Here is a 24,309-nt window from a genome sequence, read left to right as displayed (position 1 = left end):
AAACAAACATCAATTTGAAATGTCTTATTATAGAGTGCATGTCCAATACTTGAACAGCTAACAGCCCTAATACAAACACTGCTGATATATCTTTGAACGTGCTATTAGGTTGTAGCGGGCTTCATATCTCTATTAATGTGTCACGTCTGTGTAAGGTTATGTGTTACTTATAGCCACCTTTTACATTAACTGGTGGGGCAAGACTGGGTGCTACAGGGTGAGACGAGGTCTTCCTCAAACCCAGGTCATCAGTCTCCAGGTTGGAGGTCTGCTGTGCTCGATGGATCTCCAGGTTCCTCTTCCACTGGAAACACAGAGCTGTGGCCTCTTCACCATCCGAGTTTGGCTCAGGCTGCTTCAAACCCTGAAATAAGAGAACAACCTTATAGCTTTTAGGATTTTCATTTCACATAAGAAGTAGTTTGAGTGACGTCACAAAGAAAACCTCATTTGCTTTGCAGGTTTGTTGCTGTATATTTGTGGTGCTTAATACTTACTGTGATGCAGGCTGTCTCTGCAGCATGGACCCCACGCAGCACCGTCTGGAGCAGATTCTGTGCGTTCTTCACGAGGATCTCGTCAGATGATTTGCAGCCAGGTGTTACAGCATTAACACTGAGTAAACCATGATATCGTCTCATTAACTTCATTTATTAATATGTCTTTTCTGCCTTTGTTTTTAGTAAGTGTGTTTCAGCTCTTCTTACCTGGAGATGATGTTGAGCTGGTTGGTAATGGTGAGAATCTGCTCAACAATGAGCGACAGTTCGACTGTACACTGTTTATCCAAGCAGTGGTTGGCAATGACTCTGATAAACTGAGTCACTGACTGACAGTTTGACATCACATCTTTGGCTGCTGTGACAAATGCCTCTTTATTCTGAAAAGAGAAATTATTGCAGATTATTTGCATCTAGAAATATCAGGACAATGGTTGTGACAGTTGTAAGCCTCCACCGCCAGGCAGGTTTCAGGCTACATCCCCCTTCATCCAGAATTATGTCAAATATCAACAATTCGCGTGAAATGTCAGAATTTCTGTGTGAATTCTTAAATTATGGTTTGGTCACAGTGATCTTGACCTTTGACCTTTGCCCACCAAGATATAATTAGGTCATCCTTGAGTTAAAGTGGATATTTGTGCCAAATGTGAGGGTATTCCCTTGAGGAGTACCAGGGATATTCACAGGGCCAAAACCATGTTTTGTGAGGTCACTGTGACCTTAACCTTTGACCTTCATCCACAAAAATATAATGAGTTCATACTTCAGTCAAGTTGAATATTTGTACCAAACACAAAAACAATCCTACCAGGTATTACTTTAGTGTTGCGTTCATAAGAATGGGATGGACAACCTGAAAACACAACACCTCCAGTCCTGACTGTTGAGTGACCTCTGGTGTTCCTTACCGGTATTGGGCCTCTGCTCTTCAAGTACTGAGTCATGTAGCATATCGTGTCAGCCATCTTCCTGGTCACCTGCACGATTCTGTTGTCCTTGGGATCCCAGCTGTCACTCTCTTGTTTTAGGAAAATGGAGGTGTAGGTTAGTGAAGAAGCTTTGAAAGCACCAAATCCAGCAACATCCTGTAGAGAAAATAAAGACGTGATTTATTGTGTCATAAAGGATTCACTGGCCTTTAAAATCACATGTCAGTCGTGAGATACTTACGCCTTTTTCCAGATTTACAGTTCTGTATTTGGTCACAGCTGTCATGTTCATATTTGCTTCTGGAGCATCCACACTCTCTGTCTTGCTTTTCTGCCAGGATGTTATTGCTGTGCCTGATGGAAATTCCACTTCTTTGACTTTTGGTGGGTTTGCAGGCAGCAACTCTTTGATATCCTCGGTTGTTTTGCCCTGTAGACCGACTCTAATTTGCTCTTTGGCCTCTTGGTGGATCCCATCCTGCCTCCTGATCTCCTCCACCACATAGTGAGCTTTGGCTGACCAGCACTGTATTTGTACCTCTAGACTGAGCATGTCACTGATGTAGTGAGTCTCTACCATGAGCCTTGCCCTGCTTATCACATCTGAGATCTGAAAAGACAGGTGGTCGTTGATAGACCTCAGGTTAGAGCGGGCACGTGGGTCGTGGATGTAGTTTAAACAGCCCTCAACTCTTTTGGTGGCAGATTTCACATTTTCAAAAAGTGTTTGAGTCGCACTTTCAAATTTTTGCTCTGCATCTTCTGTGTTGCTCTGCCGCAATCGTTCAACTGCCAAATGGGCAATGCTGACAATATTTTGAAGTTCAGAGTCATAATCCTTATTTGCTTTGCTTAAATGCCCGGAAAGCACTCGAATTTTAATCAAAAGATGTCTCTGTAAGAATTCTGATTTCGCAAGTTGCATCAGACTTGGCATTGCGTCAAGGTCCTCCGCAGCTTTTAGGAAGGCTTCCGTTAGAGTTTTTAATTCATCCTGGTATCCTGTTAGCTGTTTTGCTTTGTAAGCACTTCTACAATTCAGGCTGGTAAGCCTCGCTGCCTCTTGGATACGAAGCGAGTTCTCAGACAACGCTGATAGCTGTTTCTGAGGTCTCAACTGGTTCACTGCAGCTGATGTTCCCAAAATCTTATCCAGTGAATTAATCACAATCTGAATGGAGAGACCCCAGAGGATGCAGAGTCCTTCTAGTTGATCTACCTGTCCTTCCTGTGATGTGGAGAACTCGGCCAGATACCTTGTGTTGTTCTGGGCTTTGTTCAGTTTGTTGTGTAAGACGCTGAAGGTCTCTTGACCGTCGCTTTGTGATGTTAAGTCAGATGATGTCAAGAGCTGGACTGTGTCAGCACATAAACTCATCACTTCATTCACTTGATTTGTATCAGTGGCTCCAGTTGTTGGTAGATTTCCTTGCAGTGCAGCGTAAACAGCATGATACCAGGTTCCAGCTACTGGCATTAAAACCTTTCTGATGTTGTTAATAAGGTCAGAAAACTGTACGCTGTGTTTGTAGATGTTCTCGGTGCTCATTGCTGAGCTCATTGCCATCTCTTGAGCTGTCTGGATGAGCAGCGGAGTCAGTGACACCAGCTCTGCTCTAAAACCTTCTAACGTCTGACAGTCAACCACATCAACGATGGCCAAGGCCTCCTTTGCAGCTTGAGCGAAACAGTTTGACAACTCGAAAACACCAGTGCAGGCCTGGTTGAGCACCATCACATCTTTCTCTTTAGTCACAGTCACAACTTTGTACAAGAGAGGTAAAAGGTCAAAGTTAAGAGGCTTGTGGATCAGTTCAGGCGCATCGGAGACAGCTGGGATCTTTAAATCACCACTGTCATATTTATGAGCCAGCTCTGCTTCTATGGTTTCCTCATCTGAGCGCTCCTCCTCATGTTCAGCACGGGAATCCCTCTTCATAAGCTCCAAAACAGGAGAATCAGAGCCTCTCACCATATGATCCAGGTTCAGATCACAGGTGTCTTCCACTGGTAAACAAAGCTGTGAGATTTCAGGTTGACGTGCCCCCTCTCGTAGTGGGCTCAGAAGATGTGGATGCTGTTGGCCATCCACTCCTTCCTTTAGCACTTTGAAATGCTGAATGACAGTGGCAACATTGTCTGAAAAGGTAGAATATACCTCCACATTTAGACAGGAACCTGAAAGCATGTTTTTGACCGACTCATGCACTTTGGCCTGAGATGACTGAACCTGTTTCAGCAGGACCAGGAGGCCGTTCCTGTAGATGGGGTTATCGCTTCTGTCCAAGTGCCTCCTCACTGAGTGAATCACCAGCTTCATGTGACAAATGAGATTTGTTGCATGTTCTTCAAACTGTTCATAGGACTGCTCTCTGTACGCTGCATCACACCCACGCCGGTCACTGACCATCTCATTGATAGCGATACTGGTGAACTCCCTTACATCCATCACATCACTGAGAGCATCCAGAAGCTGGCTAGTCTCCTCCTCCCATTTCTGACAGGCCTCATGAAGCTTTTGAACAATTTGCATTGTATTATCCGCCAGCTCCAGTGAAAGAGGTGCAATCTCAGCTCGGAGTCTTGTAAGGCACGCTCGTGAGTTCTCCACATTCTCCAAACTCTTTGCATTGACAGCCACAGCTGAGATAAAAGTTGCCACTTGTGTTATTCCATCAGTGGAAGATATGAAATCCTCAACTAGTGGTTGAATAAAGTTCAGATCCATCTTTGTAGAGGAATCAGCTACCATGACCTGTCTAGTCACACTTAAAAGTTCCTCATATATAGAAGATGCTGTAAGAAATGTGTCCAAGACTTGATAGAGGATGGCAGTCATCAGAGCTTTATCAAGCATTTGTATCTGTTGCACCAACAGTGTGAAGGTGTCCTCAAGGCTGTGCTCATCACCATCCTCTGAGGACTTCAAACTCGTTTTTATGTCTGACCAGAACTGCAGGATGTGAAGACAATGACCCACCACTCTCTGCTGAAACTCTCTGCGGGAAGAGTTTGCCACAACCATACAGTGAAACACAAGATCTCTCACCATGCTGTCAAAGCCACTGCTTCGGACTGAGGTGGTGGAGGAAGTAGTAAGTATCTGCAACAGACTGGTCCTCCTCCCCGTGTAATACCCAAAAGGACCCAGAGAACTTCTGTGGCATTCACTTTCGAGGGTAAAAATAATGTCGCTTACTGTGCTATGCACTTTATCCAGAATGTACTGCTTTGATGCCAGTGCCTGCTCGTTTGCAGGGTGTTTGATGGTTGTGCACATGGCTGTGTGCAGCATGGCGATGCACTTCTTTAAGGTCTCCAGTGAATCAAAAAGCTGTTTGGTTTGCATGGGATCCTGTAAGGAGTGTGCCCTCTCCACTGTCAGACTGTTGAGGAGACACAGAGCCTCAGAAAACACCTGGAAAGATCTGAGCAAAGACTTGATGTCCATGGAGGAGCCAAGCTCAGAGAGGCTCTCCAGAACCCAGTGAGCAGCAGCTACTACTCTCCTGACAGTAGCATCATCGTCCACCAACAGAACCTAGGGACAGAGAAACAGATAAGGTCACCATGTAGCCTAACTGATTTTTTCCACTTTCAACCCATTCTCATTTTGTGAACTGTGATGTGGGTCTGGTCAGTCAATCGATCAACCATCTAGCTTCAAGAGAATAAAGCTTCCAGATGCTGAAGACCTCCTGAAGTGTCTTGTGGCATGTTGGCATTTTATATTGAAATGTCAACAGTGTGGACATGAAATTTGGTTTAGATATTGATTCCAATGACTCCATGCAAAACTGGCATTCCCATCATCCTCCGTTCAGCTGTATTTTAAGGCTTAGTAACAATTAGCAAATGTTAGCATTCGACTGCTGGACTGAGATGGGACACATACATTAAACCTGATAAATATAAGCACATTAGCACAATTTGAGCATTTAGTTTAGCATAGCCTCACAGAGTTCCTAGCATGGATGACTCCCAAGTTTTGTTCACAACAGCACATTCACTTTAAATTAAATTAACCTTAAATTTAAATTAAGTTTGTATGCACTTATAGCCAAGACAAAACAGTGAAAAAGCAGAGGTACTGTATTTGACCTAGCTATTTTGCAGTATCACTGCATAATATTAAGACAATATAATTATGGGTAAAGACAGAAGTTCCTGGATTATTTCGCAATCTGTTCATAAACCTTGGACAATGGTGGGAAACTTTATGTGTCAGCATGTTGTGACTGTGAGAACTATTGTCTGCAGAAAATGTTGAAATTTAAATTACACAAATATGATACTCTGGTGTGGTGACAGCAATTATCATGGCCACAGAGAAGAACGAGCAGATAAAGTTATAATGCAATGTTGGTAACAAAGTAGACCTCTGTGCTTTGTCCAGTTCAAAAAGAAAGGCTGATGTAATCCACCTTCATAATTTAGAACAGAGAAGGTCAGTGCATAGACATGACACCATAAAGATAAGTTATCAGTCATTGGCTGATAAGGAAAGGTTTGCTGTCCTCACAAATTAACAAAGGGCATTTAAAAACGTTATTTGCTACAGTGTATTATTTCCATTTAAGGAAACCTGAGACAAAGTAAAGCACTTGCAGCTGTTGAAGATGAATCTATTGGGACCTGTCTGTGTTTTTAAACGGTCGCTGTCTGCCAGTGTTGGACAAGGCAATCTTTTCTTTTTTTCCTTATCTCTATTTAATGTGGGGTAAAATGGCCATGTATCTAGAACTCACAGAACATTAGGCAAAACATTTTCAGTCACCCTTTCAACCAGGAGAGGAAAAATTATACTTTACTTTGACTAATTTCAGGAATACGTTTTGTGTAGCCATGATGAGTTCCTCTCTGTGTTCGGCCAAACTGGGCTGGATGCTGAGTTTCTGGGCCGCCAGCAGCACATGCTGTCCAGACAGAGCGACCGACTCCAACAGTGATGACATCTCCATGTGCAAAACCTCATCATCTGTCTCCTGTATACGCCTGGAAGCAAAGTGCCTGGTGTTTGTCCGATAATATATTACACATGTCAGACTCTTATATAAATCAAATAAGGTTGGAATGTGAATTTCACAGATTGTTGTACCTGCAGTGTTAAACACACTGTACATACCTGGAGGCCACCGCTGCCATGTTCTCAGTAGCTTTAGCCACGGCCTGAGCTGCTTCCTCCAGGTGGCTGAACTGCTCAGGCTCCTCTACCCTGTCACACAGCAGGACCAAATGGCACAAATGGCTCGCGATTGGAGCGACCACCTGCTCGACTGCCGTAGTCCTGATCAATCCATGATCTAGTAAGGAGGACATGGTTAGAAGAGCGGTTTTCTCGGGTCAAAGGAAAGTGAGCAGAGTTTCTGCTCTATTCAGACTGCCAGTTGAATTAATAATTCATAGGACTCTACGGAAGAGCTCATGCTTGATGACAGTGTTTCATAGCAACTGGTGTCACCTGACTGAGGAAACTTAACCTCATCAGGTTTTTTAAGTGAGTGGTGACTTTCTTTTTGACATATTGTTGTATAAGTTTTTCTCAGAAATCATATTTTAAACAATAGTTATAGATTCCCTGTACATGGATTTTCAGAAGAATTATACCTTTTCACAGATATATGACTGGTGTGAGTATGGGAAACACAGTCCACTTGTGTTTAATCTATCGTCAGCAAAATGTTAGAAGTACAACACAAAACCAAAAGATACTCAATTTACAAAAACAGTGAAAAAATCCTCATATATTTCTGCTGATTCTACAGAAGAAATGACATTCAAGCAAAAACTACAGCCAAAAAATGTAAGCTCCCATTTGAACGTGTAGTTTTGTGTTTGTGTCTGCACATTTACATCAAAGACACCAGCAGAGAGCAGCACATACCATAAAAAACACACCAACCAGCCCACAACTCAAAAACAGCAGACAGAGCCAGGAAATTTCACTCTAAAATTTATCAACAGATAAATATACAGCTCAAACATGACTTTGAACATCAAACATTCAGCACACTATAATGGAAATGATATTCAGTGACAGTAGTATACTCAGAACAAAACCCCAAGAACGGTGAGATTAAACAATGACAACAAACAAACATACAAACAAAATATAACCATCACAGTTAAAATTTACCAAAAAATGTCAAGTGTCGGTTTCTCTGCATACAGGTATAGCATCGGTTTAACAGATGCAGAGGGAAGACGTGAATGTGTACAGTATATGCCATCATGCCAGTGGAATTAAATGGTAAAAAATAAAGTGTATCAGATCAGTAAAAGAGTCATACAACACAATAGCGAGCTAAGCAATTGTAGTGAGCCGTAAAGTGACTTAGCACTGAAGTCTTCATACATAGTTTTGGTTTTTGGCATCGCACATGTCAATCTGACCTCAGTCTACTGCAAAATAACCCACAAATTCAAGGACCGCAGGGTGTCATCCTAACTTACTGATATCAGTTTTCATATCCTTCATTTACACCTTTTTCATGTTATTTTGTGATAAAGCTCTCAAAATGTGTAGTAACAGTAACATTCCTACTTCTTTGGGGACATTTAATATCAAATTCAATTCATTGTCCAATGCAAAAAGATTCATTAACACTCAAGCCTACAGTAGCATTTAAAAGACTTGAAAGAACATGGGGGTAGTATTTTTTTTTAAAAAGGAAAAAATTGAGCATCGATGAGCCGTGGACTTTAGTGGTGGCAGGTTTTTCAGGGCGCTTACATTCCTCCATGTTGACTTAAAATGAGCTTTTCCCATGAGCCCCAAAGAGCTCGTTTATGTATGGTGATTGAGTGCAGCACATTCCCACCTATTTTTAGGGCATTAGTCATGGCATGGGCCCCTGTAAATGACTGTAGGTAGACTCCCATCACAGACTTTCATCTGGCCGTGGAGAGTAACGTATCTCGTATTTCATGCTAAAACCCAATTCCTAATAATATAATGGTAGAATTAAACGGTCTGCTTGGTTGAAGCCGGGAACGGTTCTGCCAATAAATCATGATCAGGTCCTATGTTAGGACATATCGTGAATCATGTCCTCCAGAATTAATTAAGATACCTTTATGTGCACCCTTGAAACCTTTGGGGAGTCCATGTAAAAAGCCAGCTGCATACTTGAGGGACAGTTTGTTGCAGGAGCAGCTTCAGATCATTTGCTTTGCTTCACCATCAGAGCGTTTGCTAATTTACAGCACCACCGAGAGTAAAGATCAAAATGTAAATCAGTCCGAATCATCTACATTACATCCACTTTAACACCTACAAACAACTTGGTTTAAAGCATGACCAGAACAAATGGAATGCTTATGGATGGTCACGCAGTTTGAAATGTGAATGGAGGCTAATTTACAATTCATCCTCTGCATTTCAGGCGTGGATAATAAAGGAAACATGGCAACTAAAGTGTTAATGGACAACTCAACAGTGCTGCAGATTACTGAATCCTGAACTAGGTCCCAATGACCTCAGAGAGAGCACTTTTTTCTGGGCCTTCAGAGCTTTTGAGACAACTCTACCAACGCTGACCGATGACATCAGGACACAGTGTTTTAATTATTGTGTGTGTGGGTGTAAAACACAGAAATATCTCTGGCTGATTATCTGCAGGAGGGAGGGAAGGTCAGATGGAGAAAGAGATATCCATAAGCCGGAAATAGTAAAGAAAAGATACAATCTTTCACTCCCAGGAAGAACTGAATATACAAATGACTCCAATCATATTACTATACAGGACAAATCTTTGGCATAAAAAGTAAAGCTATTGGAGCCAAGGCATTCATTCTTATCAAACATCAGTGCTTTTAGGAAAACATACTGCAGATCCAGTATGTTTGTAATGGCCTTCAAAACCCCCAACTCTTCTCGAAGCCCAGTTTTTTTTTTTTTTTTTTTTACAATATGGCTTAAAGTGTATGTATAAAAATAAATTTGCTATGTAACACAGCCCTGAGGGTTTTGTTGTCCACCAGTATTCATGCCGTCTCTACATCTCCACATGGATGTGTATCTCCATCAGCAGCCACGCTCCGCTGGCCGGGAGTTACCTCCTTTCAGATTAGCTGAATTCCACAGCAAGTGTCCTCTGGCAAACCACACTGTCACCTCAGAAACCTGTTTCCTGGACCCCCACTCACAAAAAAATATCAAGTCTCCAAAAAATATGGAGAATATTCCTCTCTTCCACATATGGAAGACTGAAGGGTTCGGTGCCACTGGGGCAGCTGGGCTGCGAGACCCCATTGCTATTGGATCCTTCCTGACCCAATCCTTAATTGCATTGGCTCCTCTGGGACCCCCCCACCCCAACTCCAAGTCTCAGTGATTCTTTTCCATCCAGTCCCAACTTTCATCACTGTCCTTCCTGTTCTTTTCAGCCTCGATGATCTCTCTGTAGCGCCGACGGAAGAAACCCATCTGTTAAAGAATGAAAAGAATTTGGATTAGTGATGTGAATCTGTGCAAGGGTGAAATATTGTACACACACTACAGTGCTAAACAAGTTCCAAAGGATATCATAACTTCTTCTTGGTTTTCCTCCCCTTAGTTTTCAGTTAGGAAAAGTACAACTATGACCTGTCATACTGTCATATTGTTCCATAGTAGCTTATCAGGGGCAGACTGGTACAGACATGATGAATGGTTCAATCTTCTCATCTACCAAAAACAAACATATTTCCCTCATGTCAATATTGGTGGGCAGTTGGGCCGGTGTTTGGCTCAGTTGGTAGAGCAGCCGCCCCATGTGTTGAGTCTACAGTCCTCGCTGCAGGCGGCCCCGGGTTCGAATCCTGCATCAAGCGGCCCTTTCCTTTGCCCCCCCCCCCCCCCCCCCCCCCCGCCTACCCATTTCCTGTCTCTCTCTCGACTGTGACTTTCAATTAAAATGAAAAAGCCCCAGAAATATACTTAAAAAAAATATATATATATTTATAAGGAATCATTCTTTGATATCCAGATCTATGGGATCTTATTAAAGAGATGTTCACTTATATTATGCATTTGTATTAAATATATACGTATGTATAGATATAGTTTGAAGTATTGTGAGATTTTTCACTTTCACTGGTATCATCTTAAAAACCGTTGTATCTGTCAGACTATAATGCAAATGTTTAGTTACTGTAGCTTTATGTTTTGTCAAATTCATGCAAACTCATGCATTGTGAGAGTCACAACGCTGCAGAATACTGGAATTCAACAGATGTTTTTGAAGGATTTTCAAAATAAACATTTATTTGGAGGTGTTTTTGTTTTACATTTCTGGACTCATTAAAGAAAATGTGTGTGTTCTTCACAGAAGTTATTGAGGAGGGTAATGAAGTTGCTGGAAGGCTCTGTTGTAAAATAACATACTTGCTGGTGTGTTCAGGTGCACTCCAGGACAAAAGACTTATGATATTCAGCTGTAGAGGAGCAACATTTTCATATAATTTGAAAAAATAACCTGTAAGACTGTTGGTGGTTGTATCTTGGATTGGACTTTAGCTTGTAAATGAGGTATTATTCACCAACGAGCTGTCAGGAACGTCAGCGAATGAACCACCAGTGAGAGTTTATTAAAACCAGTCTGTTCTTTCCGCTGTGTTATTATTAAAACATAACTCAAACGAGTAATGCTTCAAACCTTGAGTCTCCTGTGATGGATTACATCTTTAGTTAGATGTAATATCTTACTTAAATATGAGATTTGAGATTTCTCCCATGGTGATGAAAGTGGAAATCTATGTGTGTGTGGGAGATACAAAATCAATTTAAAACATCATGGTGTGGTATGCTTTGAAAAATGCACAGCATTAATGTAAAGCATACACAGTTTGAAGCCACTAGGCTAAACCATGCAAACCACCAGCATAGATGGAAGCAAATCAAGAACTTCCCCTGTAGAAATGGAGAAGACATGAAGGAAGGGAGAAAGCAGTAGATGGTGTGTGTGTGTGTGTACACAAAGCCACATTGCGATGCTGCCCCTTCTTCACTACAACTCCATTCATTTATCTGCATTTGGCTACTAAAGTTTATTGATACAGACCTGTGCTCTCCTCAGGCATTTCCTGAAAAGAGCAATACAGGACATGTGCTGCTCTTGTAAGTGAGGTTTATTTTGGCAAGATCTGAGGACCTGGGGATCGAGGAGGAGGGGAACGTAACCCAGGACCAACATTCCAAGGTTTAGTTGTGGTATTCCCGGTGGAAAATGAAGCAATGAAAAAGAAAAGGAGTTTTGTGCTAACAGGGCCTCTGGACATCAGTGTAATTGCCATTTCCTCTATAGATTCTTCTTTCATGTGAGCGGTATGGTGTGAATTATTGTCTGTGATTTGTCCTTTTCATAGTTGTTAAAGGCCCAAAGTAAGCTCCAACCCCCACCTCTCCCCCGACCTACAGCTGTCCCTGTACAGTTGAATAATGCGCGGACGTCTAATCAGAGTTGGACGCAGCTCTTCTGGTTACGACATACAAGTCGTCTGTCATCTGCCTCTCTCTCTCTCTTTTTTTTGGTGAAATGTTTCTTGAAAAACAAGGAGTTTGATTTGATGAAAAATCAGTGTTTGTGTGCTGCTTTACCTTCCAGAGTAGCACAGCTAACAGCAGAAAGATGAGGATTCCCACCAGCAGACTGATGGCGATGATCCAGCCCACTACGTAACCCCTCGGCTCCTGACTGTGGAGAGCCTCGAACACCAGCTGGAACACAACAACACTTCAGTCGGTCAATGAGTCACAGTCAAACGCAGCACACACGGGGCAGGGACGATTAAACACATTAAGTCATGTGCTGCTAATGATGCAATGTGAGTGCAACGACAAAAACCAAAAAACCCATCTTGTTTCAGTCTGCTTGAGCTGATTCAAGAGGAGCTTTGTGTTGTAAAGCAAACATGCCACCAGACAGCTTGAAACTGGACACTGATGGAGTTTATTTTATATAGAATACATTCAATCAGTCAGTCACACATGCAAGACTACACAAAACTGTCAAAATCCACTGAAACACATTTCCAAGAAAAGTCCTTTGTCTTTAGCCAACTCAGATCAGGACCGACTGCTTTGATGACCCGCGGCACAAATTGTGAACAAGCTGTTGTGCTGTAAAGCTCCATTTCTTATAAACATAATGAATGATCATTTTTAACCAGGGTTCTGTTTATTTCAATGTCTGTCTGTTGTTTGGATGGTCCGCCTTTTTGGTCACTATGAGATATCCCAACAGCTATTGGATGGATAACTATCCTAGAGTCATGGTTTCCAGAGGATGAACCCTTGGACTTCAGCCACCCCATCTGGACCTACTGTACAGCTGATTTTGTCTTTGGTTGTGAAATATCTATACAGTAAAGCAGATGAAATTCTTATCAGTCTCAGATGTAGATCAATCAGCAGGTACAATATTAACCACACAAAGGTGATATTGAGGTTAGAAATGAGGTTATAAAACATTATAGATATTAACCAACACATCGTGTTAGTACATAGTCAATGTAAGCTTGTTAGCTCACAGCACCATTGCATGCCAGCACAGCCTCTCAGACCTCTCTTGGCTGTAGACCGGCAGTCTTGATATTCATCATTAACTCAAACATATAGAAAGACGTTCACATATGTAATTTTTCCCACTGTCTATTAATATACAATCACAGAACTAATCGGTGAGCTTGGCCATGATGCACTGCTGATGCCAAACTAGTAACTCAAAATAACATGTCATCTACTCCCGTTTTCAAGAATGATAAAATGATTCCTTGAGGCCCAGAATGAGGCTGATTCTGACAGTTATCTCGCTCATTCTGGGAGCGCCTGGCAACTCTTTAAAAAGTAGTCTTGTTCCACCAATAAAAAAAAACAGATACTCAAGCTGTTTCCCATGACATGGGTGAACGCTGACCCGCTGGATCATCTGTCACCGACGGCAAACTCAGTTCATTTCATCCAATGCACAGTGCAACACTTTACTACAATAGAGGGAAGCAGAATCTATCCAGAGATAAATGCTGTACTGAATGTAATTAAGTCAACATAATTGTCTCAGATCCCTTTCTAGCACCATTAAGTCTAATTGTGTGACAGTAAAACAGGCACTTTGGCTTTGAAAAAAGTCCCTTTGAAGCTATTTGATATTTCTGTACATGCACCATTTCCAAAACAATTACGTCGATCACTTGACATGAATTGATTTGCTCTAAATTAACAGTGGTTAATTGCATTACTCTGCACCGCAGCTAAGCCTGCTTTAATGTCAGCATTCAGGCCTTAAATGGTAAACAGCACATTCACTAGGATCATGAAAGAATGTGGTTTATTTCCAAATAATCTCAAACAAAGGCAAATAACGGCAACTTATTATAACATATAATAATACTGAAAACAATGATGGGACAGCTTCAGAGCGGACTGAGGAATCTCACTGCTTCGATGTACATTGCTGCATGGGATTTGAACACAAATGTGGCATGAGACGCCAACTGCGAGCCAAGTGGACAAGTGAAGATTAATCTCTCTGTTGAATACTTTGCCACATTAACACCTCCCCCCTGCTCCGAGCTCAGGAATCTCACTGTTGTTATGCATGCCAAAGTGCTTGCGTGAACAAAAAAGATGAAAGCTCCACTGGTCGTTGCTCTCTGACTCTCCGACTTCCCCAAATATAACTTGTGCAATCGGTTCATTCTGGGAACGATGGTTGAATGTGAAGTTCGTTCACCTCGGCTCTCTGATGCTCCAAGTGTGCGACTTGGTTGGTTGGTTACTTAAGGCAAAACACATATGGAGTTTCGTGCAGGTTTGTTTACATGTCATGGGTGATAAAACGGGAGTGTGGCATTCTGCTGACAACCGGGAGTCCTGCTGCGAGCAATACAACCAGGGACCACAAATTATACTTTGCAGTGTGTACTCTAGTCAGCAGCGACCCTGAGGGAAAAGGTAACTGTGTTTACTAGAACCCAGCAGGATGAGCTCACTCGCTAGGCGCTGAGAGAGCGGCATGGTATGGACATATTCATAGCTGGTCTGAATTTTCCAAGCACGTCTGGAGCTCAGGGTCGGCATGAGGGCTGCAGCCCGGTCAGAACCCCAATCACTAGAGAGATCCCACCGCGAGCTTTACGGGACGCTCAGTGCAATCACCGCATCTGATCTGATGGGTCATTCAATCACTCAGCAAACAACAGTGGGGGGAGGGGCCGTCCTTGAGCACAGCTGAGGACCCCGAAAACAACAAAGAAAAGTGCCACCATACAGTATACCCAGCAGCTGTTCCCTGGACTTGTGTCATTTATAAATGATACAGATCGTGTCCTTCAACCAGAATCTAAGTCTGAAGCCCTTAAATATCTTCTACCCTGCCGCAGTGCCTTTGTGCAAGACACAGCTGCCTCACTAGCTGCCGCATTACGGCTCTGTGATCTAACCAGTGACTCCTGGCAAGAAGAAATCTCTCAATGTGATTCATTTAAATTTAGAGAGAAACATAATCTTTTGACTCAATTCTAATGGATTTAATTTAGGTTTTATTTGATCAAGTGTCTCACTAAAACGTTTTATTGGAGTTATTTTTCCACTGAAGACAAGGTCACTATGAACACAGACTTGAAGCCTCAGTTTTGGTCTCTAGCAACCCCTGAGAAAAGGCTCTTAAACTGCTAAATGCTCTTTTATATTCCCTAATATCGCATGTCTGCTGTTTAGTGCTTAATCAGTCATGTACAGTAGCCTAGTTTGTTTATCAGAGCGTCTTTAGAATAATTCTGCTGTCTCTGAAAGTGTCAAAAGTGATGGAAAAATATAAAGCTTGTTGCCAAAAATGAAAACAATGCAGCATGTGATGATAATTCTCCACTTACCATCTGACATCTGACCCATTATTAAAATAAAATTATTGATTAGAACAGCTAAGTGGATTATGCATGATAAAACCTCCCCAATGACACTCTGTAGATATATTATGATTTATGTTGAGTGCTAAAGTATAAGAGGTGCTGTCAGTGTAAGTGGATGGTGCGTTACTGTTGATATACTCACAGAAATGTCCTCTGGCAGGCCGTTTGGCACCTCCATTGTCTTGTCATTGACTTGCACACTGCCCCTTGTCACAAACTGGATCACTGAGGAACTATCCTGTGGTTAAGAGAGGGGCGATTACTGTTACTGTTGCTCTCATGATCACAATTAGGCCGCGCCTGAATTCATCAAGCTTCAGACATGTTTCTTACCCTCTTGAGAATTTCAGTGTTGAGCAGAAGTTTTATGTCTATGCTCAAAGCCTCTTCTTTTAACTGTGGACCCAGACTGCAGGAAATTGTCATGCATGCTCTTCCAGGCCGGTCACAGTCCTTTTAAAAAAAAAAACAACAGACGGGGGAGAAGAAGAAAGAGAGAGAGCGGGGAAGAGAATGTGTGGGAGAGAGAAAGATGTGTGATGAACAGATGTTGCACTCAGGGAAAAAAGAAGAAGAATCCTCACAGGGGGTGACTGTCCATGACCTTTGAAATGTCAAAGTGTTTTTACCAAAACTTTGCGTCCTGATTTGGTGAAGAAGGCAAATATGGAGTGGAAGATGCTCTCTTTGTCCTGGGGGATGGTGCACGGCGTTGGGTTCCTGTGAGGTGTGCAGTTGCCTCGACCGTCGGCCACCTGGAAAAAAAAGAAAAGAAAGAAAAAGTGAGCTGTGTGAGTCGAATAAGATCTGAGTAAAAGTCAGATCTGATGAATATAAATAAAGGATAAAAGAGTTGAGTAAAAATAGGATGTGTGGCATGAAGGTGTATAGGAAACCAGGGGTTTTAGAGTTTGACAGCAAAAATGTGGACACAAGCACTTTTGTCAACTAAACTGGCCCAATCCCACTATTGTTACGGGTCTCCAGGGCTCACAGGAAGTTCTCCCCAACGAGAAGCTGGTACCCCTCCCAGACAGATTTCCCATATGGAGTGATTTAGAGGTGTCTGCTTCACTGCCCCGTCCCCCGGGGAGCACTTCCCCTTTCCCCTCTTCTCAGTCCAACCTCCAGCTCGGAGGTGGGATCTCCGCTGGCCGTCCACGCTGTCTGCTCTGCTGCCACCCAGCATGTCTGAGCTTTAATTGCTGCACTTTCTCATGTCCTATGTTACTCCCTCTATTATTGGCGTGAAGATTCATAGGCTCCACTGACTTAAACCTGGTGAAATCCCCATGCAAGAATTTGCATTAAATAACAATGATTGAACACACGGGGTAACAGTGAGCAGCTTGTATATCATGTCTGAACAAATGGAGGTCTGTATAAAATGCAAGAATATCTGCTATAAAACATCAGTGTGCAACAAGGCAGGCGCGGTGTTAACAGTGTTTATGATGGGGATGGCGCGGGGCAGTAGCCAGGTCTGCAGGTGTCCCATTCCCATTTCGTGCAAGCTGTCTGATCCCCTGAAAGTGATTCCAGATGGGATCTATGAGGGTGGGATACAGTCAACTCCCGTCTCCCATTCACAGTAAATACAATTAACAGCTTGAGCTCCCCCATGATCTACCTATATGAAAGGGAGCAATACAAGGGTTAAGAAAACATTTAAACCCAGCGGGAGGATTGTGTTTCTTTATCTAAATGCAAAATGTTGTGAAACAAAATGGTCTGCTAGCTTCAGTAGCAACGTCAACACTTTTGCCGCGATTTTCACTGGCCCTGTGGTGCCTCACACTAAGCAAATTGTCCAAGACATGACAGAAAGCCCAACTGCTTTAGCCATTTTCTGTGCATAAAAGTGTCCTCTATAGTGGATACAGGGAACTGTGCCATGAAAAGGGGCAAGACTAACAGGCACGGGCTGGATAAATGAAATAAAAACGTGGCTGCCTGCGGGTGAATAAACTAATAAATAAGGATTTGGGCTAGATAAATAATGTAGATGGACTGCTGTTGGCATCCACCTGTGTTTCAATGATGTGGAACATGTCAGCTCCACTGCCAGCCAGCCGGTTGGGTATCCTGATGTCCACAGTGGAGCCAGGCAGCCTGCTGGGTCCCTTGTTTATGGCCTGGAACCGCATCACACACAGACAGTGAAAGGAAAAGAGAAGTGAATATACACAAGGAAAATGTAAAAATGTTGAAAATCCTATGTGCTCTGTGATAGCAGTACCTGGAAAGTGAGATTGAGAGGCTGGAAGTCGCACTCCATGTCTTCCAGCTGGACGAAGCGCGAGGCATCGATGGAGTTTCCGTAAACGAAGGAGCTCGGCGTCACCACCCTGTAGACAACGGTGTCGAGGAGAGAGATACCAGATGACGCATTGACCCAAAAAACTATTTATTTAAATACGTCGAAATATTATTAAAACTAGTGACATAAAAGTCTCTGGCTTTGGTCAAGTTATTAGTTAGAGTTATCTTTAGGAGCCGAGATATGAGTCAGTTGTGCAGCTTTGCTCTGAGGCCTCCCTCCACATTAAAGACAGCGAACACACAGCAGTCTTATCAGATGCCAGAGCTCTGGCAGCTTTGGGCTGTTTTACATCTCTCTCCCTTCTCTGTGAAGCAGAGCTATGATAAAAAGCATTCAGAGATAAGGCTTTTCAAGTTGATATGCTCCATACTGACAAAAGCACTCCCCACTATAATTCCCCAGAGCCAGCAGATGGGCAATAAGTTCAAGACTAAAAACAGTTGTTCTTACCCGGTAATAGTTGTGTCTGTCTCATGGACCAGAGGAATGGACAGGTCCAAACTGTTGTCGGACAGTTTGTACTCAGGATTGGCGCTGCAACAAACAAAGTAATAATGATGCAATTACCCACTTACTGTATTTTGGAAATATACTCAAGTGCAGGATTACATATTGGGGGAAAACAGATGTACTGATGTACTAAATAATAAAAAAAAAACATTTATGTGGATAAATAAGCATTTTAATTCATAGAAAACTCTTTTACACCAAATAATTATTGTTAGGTATGAAGTGAAATGTGACTCTACTAACCTTTTTGCTTGGACTAAGAACTGCAATGTGTCATTTACCCCAGAAAGCTGAGTTGTGTCAAAAATCACTGCAAAATGATACTGAGGAGAAAAAGACAGAGCGTCAGTGAGTGCACTCTCGACCATTAAACCGTTTTCCGTGTTATACAGTATGTTTGCTGTTGGATGCAAAAATGGTGCAACCCCAGCTGGCCTCTGCACACCAAAGCACTGCACTTTACTTTCACATTTTCACTTTGTGAATTTTAACTCCAAGTCGCTTGTCTCTACCTTAGTCTGTGCTCTCATGAAGGGAAATCCCACGCTGCATCTGAGGAAGTCCAAATCAACAAGCTCACAGGAAATACCCTTCTCTTCCTGCAAAAAAAACAGGCAGATAGAGGGAGTGAGAGGGAGTGATAAAGACAGACAGACTGGAGACAGAGTTGGTGACATTCATGGAGACAGAGGACACAAAGAGGAAGACAACGGTTGAGGGGACGCAGACTGTGACCAGGAACCATCTGTTTAGATAAGTTAACGGGCAAAAAGCATCTTCAGCGGCTTTGAATAGAAATATTATAGATAATGTCATTTACTACATACACATAACAAAACCAACTGTCTGCTGCAGCTTTAAAAACACAGACAGACATACCTGCCAACATTTACAGTACAGGGAGAGTTGAGTTCAGGGTTAGAAAAAGACAATATATGGAGAAGAATAGGTTCTCGTGTCTCGTTGAAGTTCCAAATTAGGTTAAATGAAGAATGTACAAAGCCGTGATGGCACACACACATCTTAGCGGGTGGGTAATTGGACAGCGTCCAGGCTGTGTGTTTGGAAGCTTGTCTAAACAATACGGAGCTTCACCGGCTGCGCTGTGTAAACACTCGGGCCTTGACCCTACGAGGAGTAAGAATTCTTTTAGCCAGAGTTCACTGAGAGTCTGTCAGCTGAGCTCGTGTGCTGGGAGCATGAAAGACGGCGAGATTTTTCACAACTTTGACGAAAAAAAAAGGGAAAAAGAAAAAGGAGAGTAGCGCTTCTGGAAGATTTAGCACGAGGCTTAAGTTAAGTCATACAAAATATCTGCATGCTTGTTCTGCTGCCCAGTGTGAGCCTGTGTTTATAACATGTTTCCAAATGTGATAAAGAAAAGAGGTGTGAAGGTTGTCATTGCTGACATATTTAAAGGTACAGTATATAACCATCCGCGTATCATCCACACTCCCATTCCCCTTATTCAGCAGATTCCCAGTGTCAGTCCAGGGGTGTGGCCGTGCCCTCAATCTTCATTAAGTCAGCTTAAATAAGCAGCGTTGCCCTCTGCATGGAGACTAGAGCCAGCTCTGTGGGGGTGCGGGGGGTGGGAGGAGTGTGTGAGTGTGTGTGTGTGTAGGGGGGGTTAGACCCCAGAACAACTGGCAATGATGGAATTTCCTCTATTTCCTGTATTCCTCCGTGCTGCTGTGCAAACACTGCCTGTCCCATGGGGCTGGGCAGGATTGTGGAAGTCAGCCTGTTTACCCATCACCCACCTGGCTGCCCCTGAGAGAGAGCAGAGCACTCAGACATATGGTGTGCCGAGCCTTCACAACGACAATGTCTATTTGTTCAGCACTTCTTCACTTTCTTTCTCTTTGCTTACTTTCTCTGTCACGAACAAACAGATGCTGGGATTTTCACAAGTGGCAGCACCATTAAATATCACCGTGGTTGTTTACACTGCTCCGGTGTCAGCTGACGCCTCCACTGGAGCAGCAACACAGAGGAGACTACTTGCTCTCTTGTGTGTTCTGCATTTATCGTACACCTACATCCAATTTGTACAGTGCCTGGTATTTGTACAGTTGGCCCGACTTTGGTTCACCTTTTCCAAACCACTGTCATCGCCTCCTTCATCCTCTCTATAAGACCATCTACCTTTGGCTTTAGTGGCATGTGCAAAGCTGCACTTGGCAGCCAAGAAAACCAATGATTCATATATTCTCGTGATTTGAAAGGTCCGATGAAATCCACAGCTTCACACATTTCTCCGTTGCATTCCCAATTTCTGGGCTTTTCACCATGATGCTCATGTCTTCCAAGTGTTAAATCACGAAAACGGCAGAAAAAATATTCAGATCCTTCACTCAAGTGTGAAGCAGTAATACTTCACCGAGTGTAACATTTATTCAGAAGTGGTATGTAGTGTATCTATTAGTAGTAGAGTCCATTTTAATTCAAACCAAGTCAATTTTAGAAGTCTCAATCTGCAAAGTAGCCACTAACTATATCTTAATGCAAACTTGGAGTGGAGAAATAGTATAAACCACTGCCAGAAATACAATTGTGCAAACATCTGCTGCACCTCTGCCCTTAAAAAAACAGACTACTCAAACATTTGAGCGATAAAAAAAAAGAAAAACACAGAAGCCAGCGTGGCAGCGTCTGTGTCCCACGGGAGTGAAGGCAGCGCTCCTGAAACCAATTCACCTCCGCAGCTCTCTGACAGCTTGTGTTGCAAAAACAACACAGATAACACGGCCCAGTCTTAAATATGAGGGGAGTGCACGTCCCCGCTTCGCCCGGAGGACACAAAGCTGTAGGGGAGGACTGAGAGAAACTTTCACACCCTCACCCCCCGACTTACTGCAGTAATTAGAAATGTCTCAAAGAGCATACGGCAGTAAATCTCCTTTGTGGCCCCTTTGTCATCTCTTCATACACTTCACTTCCTGATCCCTTTGTGCAGCAGGCCATCCTGACCTATCAGGTTCCCGAACAATATGTGGCTCTGTGGCCGCCGGCAACCTGATACTTAATGTCAGCCTGCTTCATTAGATTAGCTATGAAATTGAAACTGAAACACTGTTTTTCTAATAGTTGCCTGCAGCATGTATTCTATTTAAATTCAATTTCAGCTTTGTTGGGGGGTTTTAAATCATCTCACATGTTTGGTTCTTCACAGAGATGGTCTTATCCATCACAGCATTAAAAGAAAAGAAAAAAAAGCCAGCTGGTGGACAAGCATGGGGTCCATTTTTAGGAGAAAAGCCCTTCCTGATGGATGTTGAGAAAAGCTGCCGGCCCCATGCAGGCTCAGGTCAGAGTGCTCTGTCTGACGTGGCGTCTCTCCGAGCTGCGAGCGAACCGGCCGCGCTCTTCACGACAAGTGAGCGAACAGACACGAGGTGCAGAGGCAGAGGTGGCTGCTGTGAAATCCATCCACATACTGTGGGGTCACGAGGATAATCTCTCAGGTTTTTATGTGGGATGGCAGTGGGTAGATATTTCTTTAACAGGATGCTGAAACAGTTCTCGGTTACAGGTCAAAGGGCACGAGGAGAAGGTTTAATCGATACCTCTGTCAGTCTCAGCCATTATCCTGATTTACCCCCTTTAGTACAGTCTTAAGGGATTCTTTCGACACTGAATAATGCGATTTGAACAGCGCATAAATCAAGCTTAAAGTAATATTAAAGTATGTGTTCTCATGCAAACAGCTCACATGTTGTTGACATGCTGCGTCTGTCTTGAATGAGTCAAAGATGTGTATGACAGGTCAGCCAGAGGCGCTGCCCTGTGAGGGAGGACAGCTGCTGCTGCTGCTGCTGCTGCTGCTGCCGGGGCTCGCTCGCTCTTCACCCTTTCATCTGCAGGACGTCATTTATGGCCCAGTCAGAGCTTTAACTTCATGCAGGTCTGTCTTCTTTGCGCTTCACTGTTTAGACTGAGCTCCTGACACATCATCAGTCTTTTTAAATAAACCATCTCTGAGAAAATGTACATCTCAGTAGGAAAACTGACAATATTCAGCTGATACGTGTGGGTAAAATACCGCTGTGTGTATCATTTCAACCTCAGATCCCCCCCCCATCAGATTTCAGAAATAAGCACGAGCACCTGAGTAAATAAACAACAGATTCCTCAGGAGCCACAACACACCTTCTGCCAAAAGTTGATGTAGGAAACCTCTCTGGAGAAGTTAAAGTAGATGTTGGTGTCGTAGGCGTCGTCTCCGGCGTTAGAGATGGTCAAGTTCAAGGAGACGTTCTTCACTCCTCCGAGGGCCAAATGGGGTTTGCTGTACACCCTGGAGGAAAGATCAAGTAAACAATATATTTCAGAGAATAAATAAACTTCTTATAACAACTGTGGGATGTTAAAGGAAGGAACAGTAAGTGAAGATTTATATTAACAAAGGAAGCCGGTTTGTTTTATTTTGAAATTTTCACTGTAAATATGGGTAAACGAAGAGAAGAGCCCTTAAAATAGAGCATGTGCTTGTTTTTGCAGAAATATTACGAATACACAAAGAAAAATGTCAAGTGGTTGCCATGACAGATCTGAACTGTCATTGTTATGTGCATAGAGCAGATGACACACAACAAAAAAGAGAGGGAACTCCCTAACTACGGAAAAACATATGGATATCCTCCAAGCATGCGTCATGGTTCCACGACCCACACCCACATGGCCTATGACGTCAGCTAGCTTCCTCAGTGCAGGAGGAAAAGGCAAAAAGAAGGTAAATGAAACTAAACTGGTGAGGTAGAGATTTTCTTTTTACCCAGAGAGCAGCAGTCTCCCATGAAGCCTCAGGTCTGCAGCGCAGTCGTCTGACAGGCAGTTCTTCTCAAACAGGGTCTGAAGAGGAAACAGTAAAGTACACAGTTCATATGACCTCATGCAGCCCAAGCAGCGAGCACACCGACTTCATATTCAGACTAGGGGGCAGTGTTGTGTTTTTGTTTGAGCTACACAGGAGATATTTCTTTATCCAGGAGGGCCTGAAGTCTTTACTCTGTCTGATCTCTCTTTTAATTAGTCAGTGGATGAGCTTTGGTTTGAGGCTAAATCATGAAAGGAAACTTAAGTGGAGCGTTGAAGTTCAATAAGTTGCAGATAAGTGGATTCTGTAGGTGCTGAAAGACGCAAATCCCCCCCCCCCCCCCCCCCCCCCGTTTTTCAAGAAGTGCAGACAGTGGGGGAAACACATGTGGGGCAGGTTAGAGGTGGTTGCAAAGAAAATAAATGAATCAGTCTTTTTGGACTCCACTCAAGAAAAGCTAACAGAGACAATAATAAGCTGGTAACGAACACCAAATCATTATAACAGGCAATTTGAACTATTTCCTTCGGTTCCTTCTGCGATCCTTATGTCAGGTGTGAGGAGAATTTCACCTCAGTCAAATAAGCCGAGGAAGTGAAATTTATCTCAATCAGAACTGAGAAAAACTGAATACAAGAGTAACACTGACATAAAACAAACGTTTGAAACTTGCATGACCTGAAATATATATTTATATCACTTTCCCAGCGATGAAAATGAGAATCCCTGAAACCTTCAGCAGCTTCATTTGATAATATATTAATTATATTTAATTTTTACCTCATTCCTCACTGCAATCTTGTTTCCCTTCCTCCATCGTAGCACTGGAGTGAGCGCGGGCAGGTCTCGCTCCTGGTGGCCAGTCAGCACATGCTTCCCCAGGCTGTAGGCCACCTCGAATGCGATGGCTGTGAACACGTCCTTCACATCTTTCTGTTGAGACAATAAACAAGAAAAAGGCTATTGCAAAGAAATTCACTCCGACCCTGGACACGAGACTGTTAAAAACAAATTTAAACCTCAAAGCATGAACTGGCACGTAACAGCCTGGATGATTATGGCAATTTAACATCTTTCTCTAATTGAGGCCCCCGAGCGCAGACTGATCACGCTGCAGATTATCAAAACATCATACAGTCTGGATATAATGTTATCACTGTAATCACCCAGCGAAAGACCCACATGGTCGTTTGCAGATGGAAGCAGACCGCTAAACCACAACATCACCTTAATCTCTGATCAATACACTTCTTTGACATTTTGCTTAAAGGGATAGTTCACCCAAAATTCAAATTGCACTCACTATCTACTCACCCTCATGTTGACTAAGGGCTG

The 24,309-nt window shown here is 43.0% G+C and overlaps 2 protein-coding genes across 2 annotated transcripts in view; both read right to left on the bottom strand.

The window, feature by feature from the left end:
• Positions 1-28: 28 nt before the first annotated feature.
• Positions 29-6,751, bottom strand: LOC310997779 (uncharacterized protein; the record flags this gene model as incomplete). Its single annotated transcript, XM_083987571.1, has 7 exons — positions 29-364; positions 498-615; positions 708-880; positions 1,412-1,588; positions 1,674-4,973; positions 6,244-6,442; positions 6,558-6,751. The coding sequence occupies 7 exons, from the start codon at positions 6,749-6,751 to the stop codon at positions 164-166; spliced, it is 4,362 nt and encodes a 1,453-aa protein (XP_083843697.1). The 3' UTR covers positions 29-163.
• A 396-nt stretch (positions 6,752-7,147) lies between these two features.
• Positions 7,148-24,309, bottom strand: part of itga9 (integrin, alpha 9) — a 49,698-nt gene continuing 32,536 nt past the window's right edge. Inside the window, exons 16-28 of the mRNA XM_083988039.1 lie at positions 23,755-23,907; positions 22,933-23,009; positions 22,308-22,455; positions 18,668-18,754; positions 18,399-18,478; positions 18,096-18,179; positions 17,562-17,670; positions 17,350-17,457; positions 15,952-16,077; positions 15,656-15,775; positions 15,465-15,560; positions 12,012-12,131; positions 7,148-9,860 (exon numbers count right to left, since the gene is read on the bottom strand). Of these exons, the coding sequence (XP_083844165.1) occupies positions 9,762-9,860; positions 12,012-12,131; positions 15,465-15,560; positions 15,656-15,775; positions 15,952-16,077; positions 17,350-17,457; positions 17,562-17,670; positions 18,096-18,179; positions 18,399-18,478; positions 18,668-18,754; positions 22,308-22,455; positions 22,933-23,009; positions 23,755-23,907 (1,407 nt within the window). The 3' untranslated portion in view covers positions 7,148-9,761. The remainder of the gene's footprint in view (positions 9,861-12,011; positions 12,132-15,464; positions 15,561-15,655; positions 15,776-15,951; positions 16,078-17,349; positions 17,458-17,561; positions 17,671-18,095; positions 18,180-18,398; positions 18,479-18,667; positions 18,755-22,307; positions 22,456-22,932; positions 23,010-23,754; positions 23,908-24,309) is intronic.

Source organism: Trachurus trachurus (genome assembly GCF_905171665.1).
Source record: "Trachurus trachurus genome assembly, chromosome: 15".
Lineage (NCBI taxonomy): Eukaryota > Metazoa > Chordata > Actinopteri > Carangiformes > Carangidae > Trachurus > Trachurus trachurus.
The sequence above is the reverse complement of the archived record's forward strand: the minus strand, read 5'-3'. Positions and strand labels throughout refer to the sequence as shown.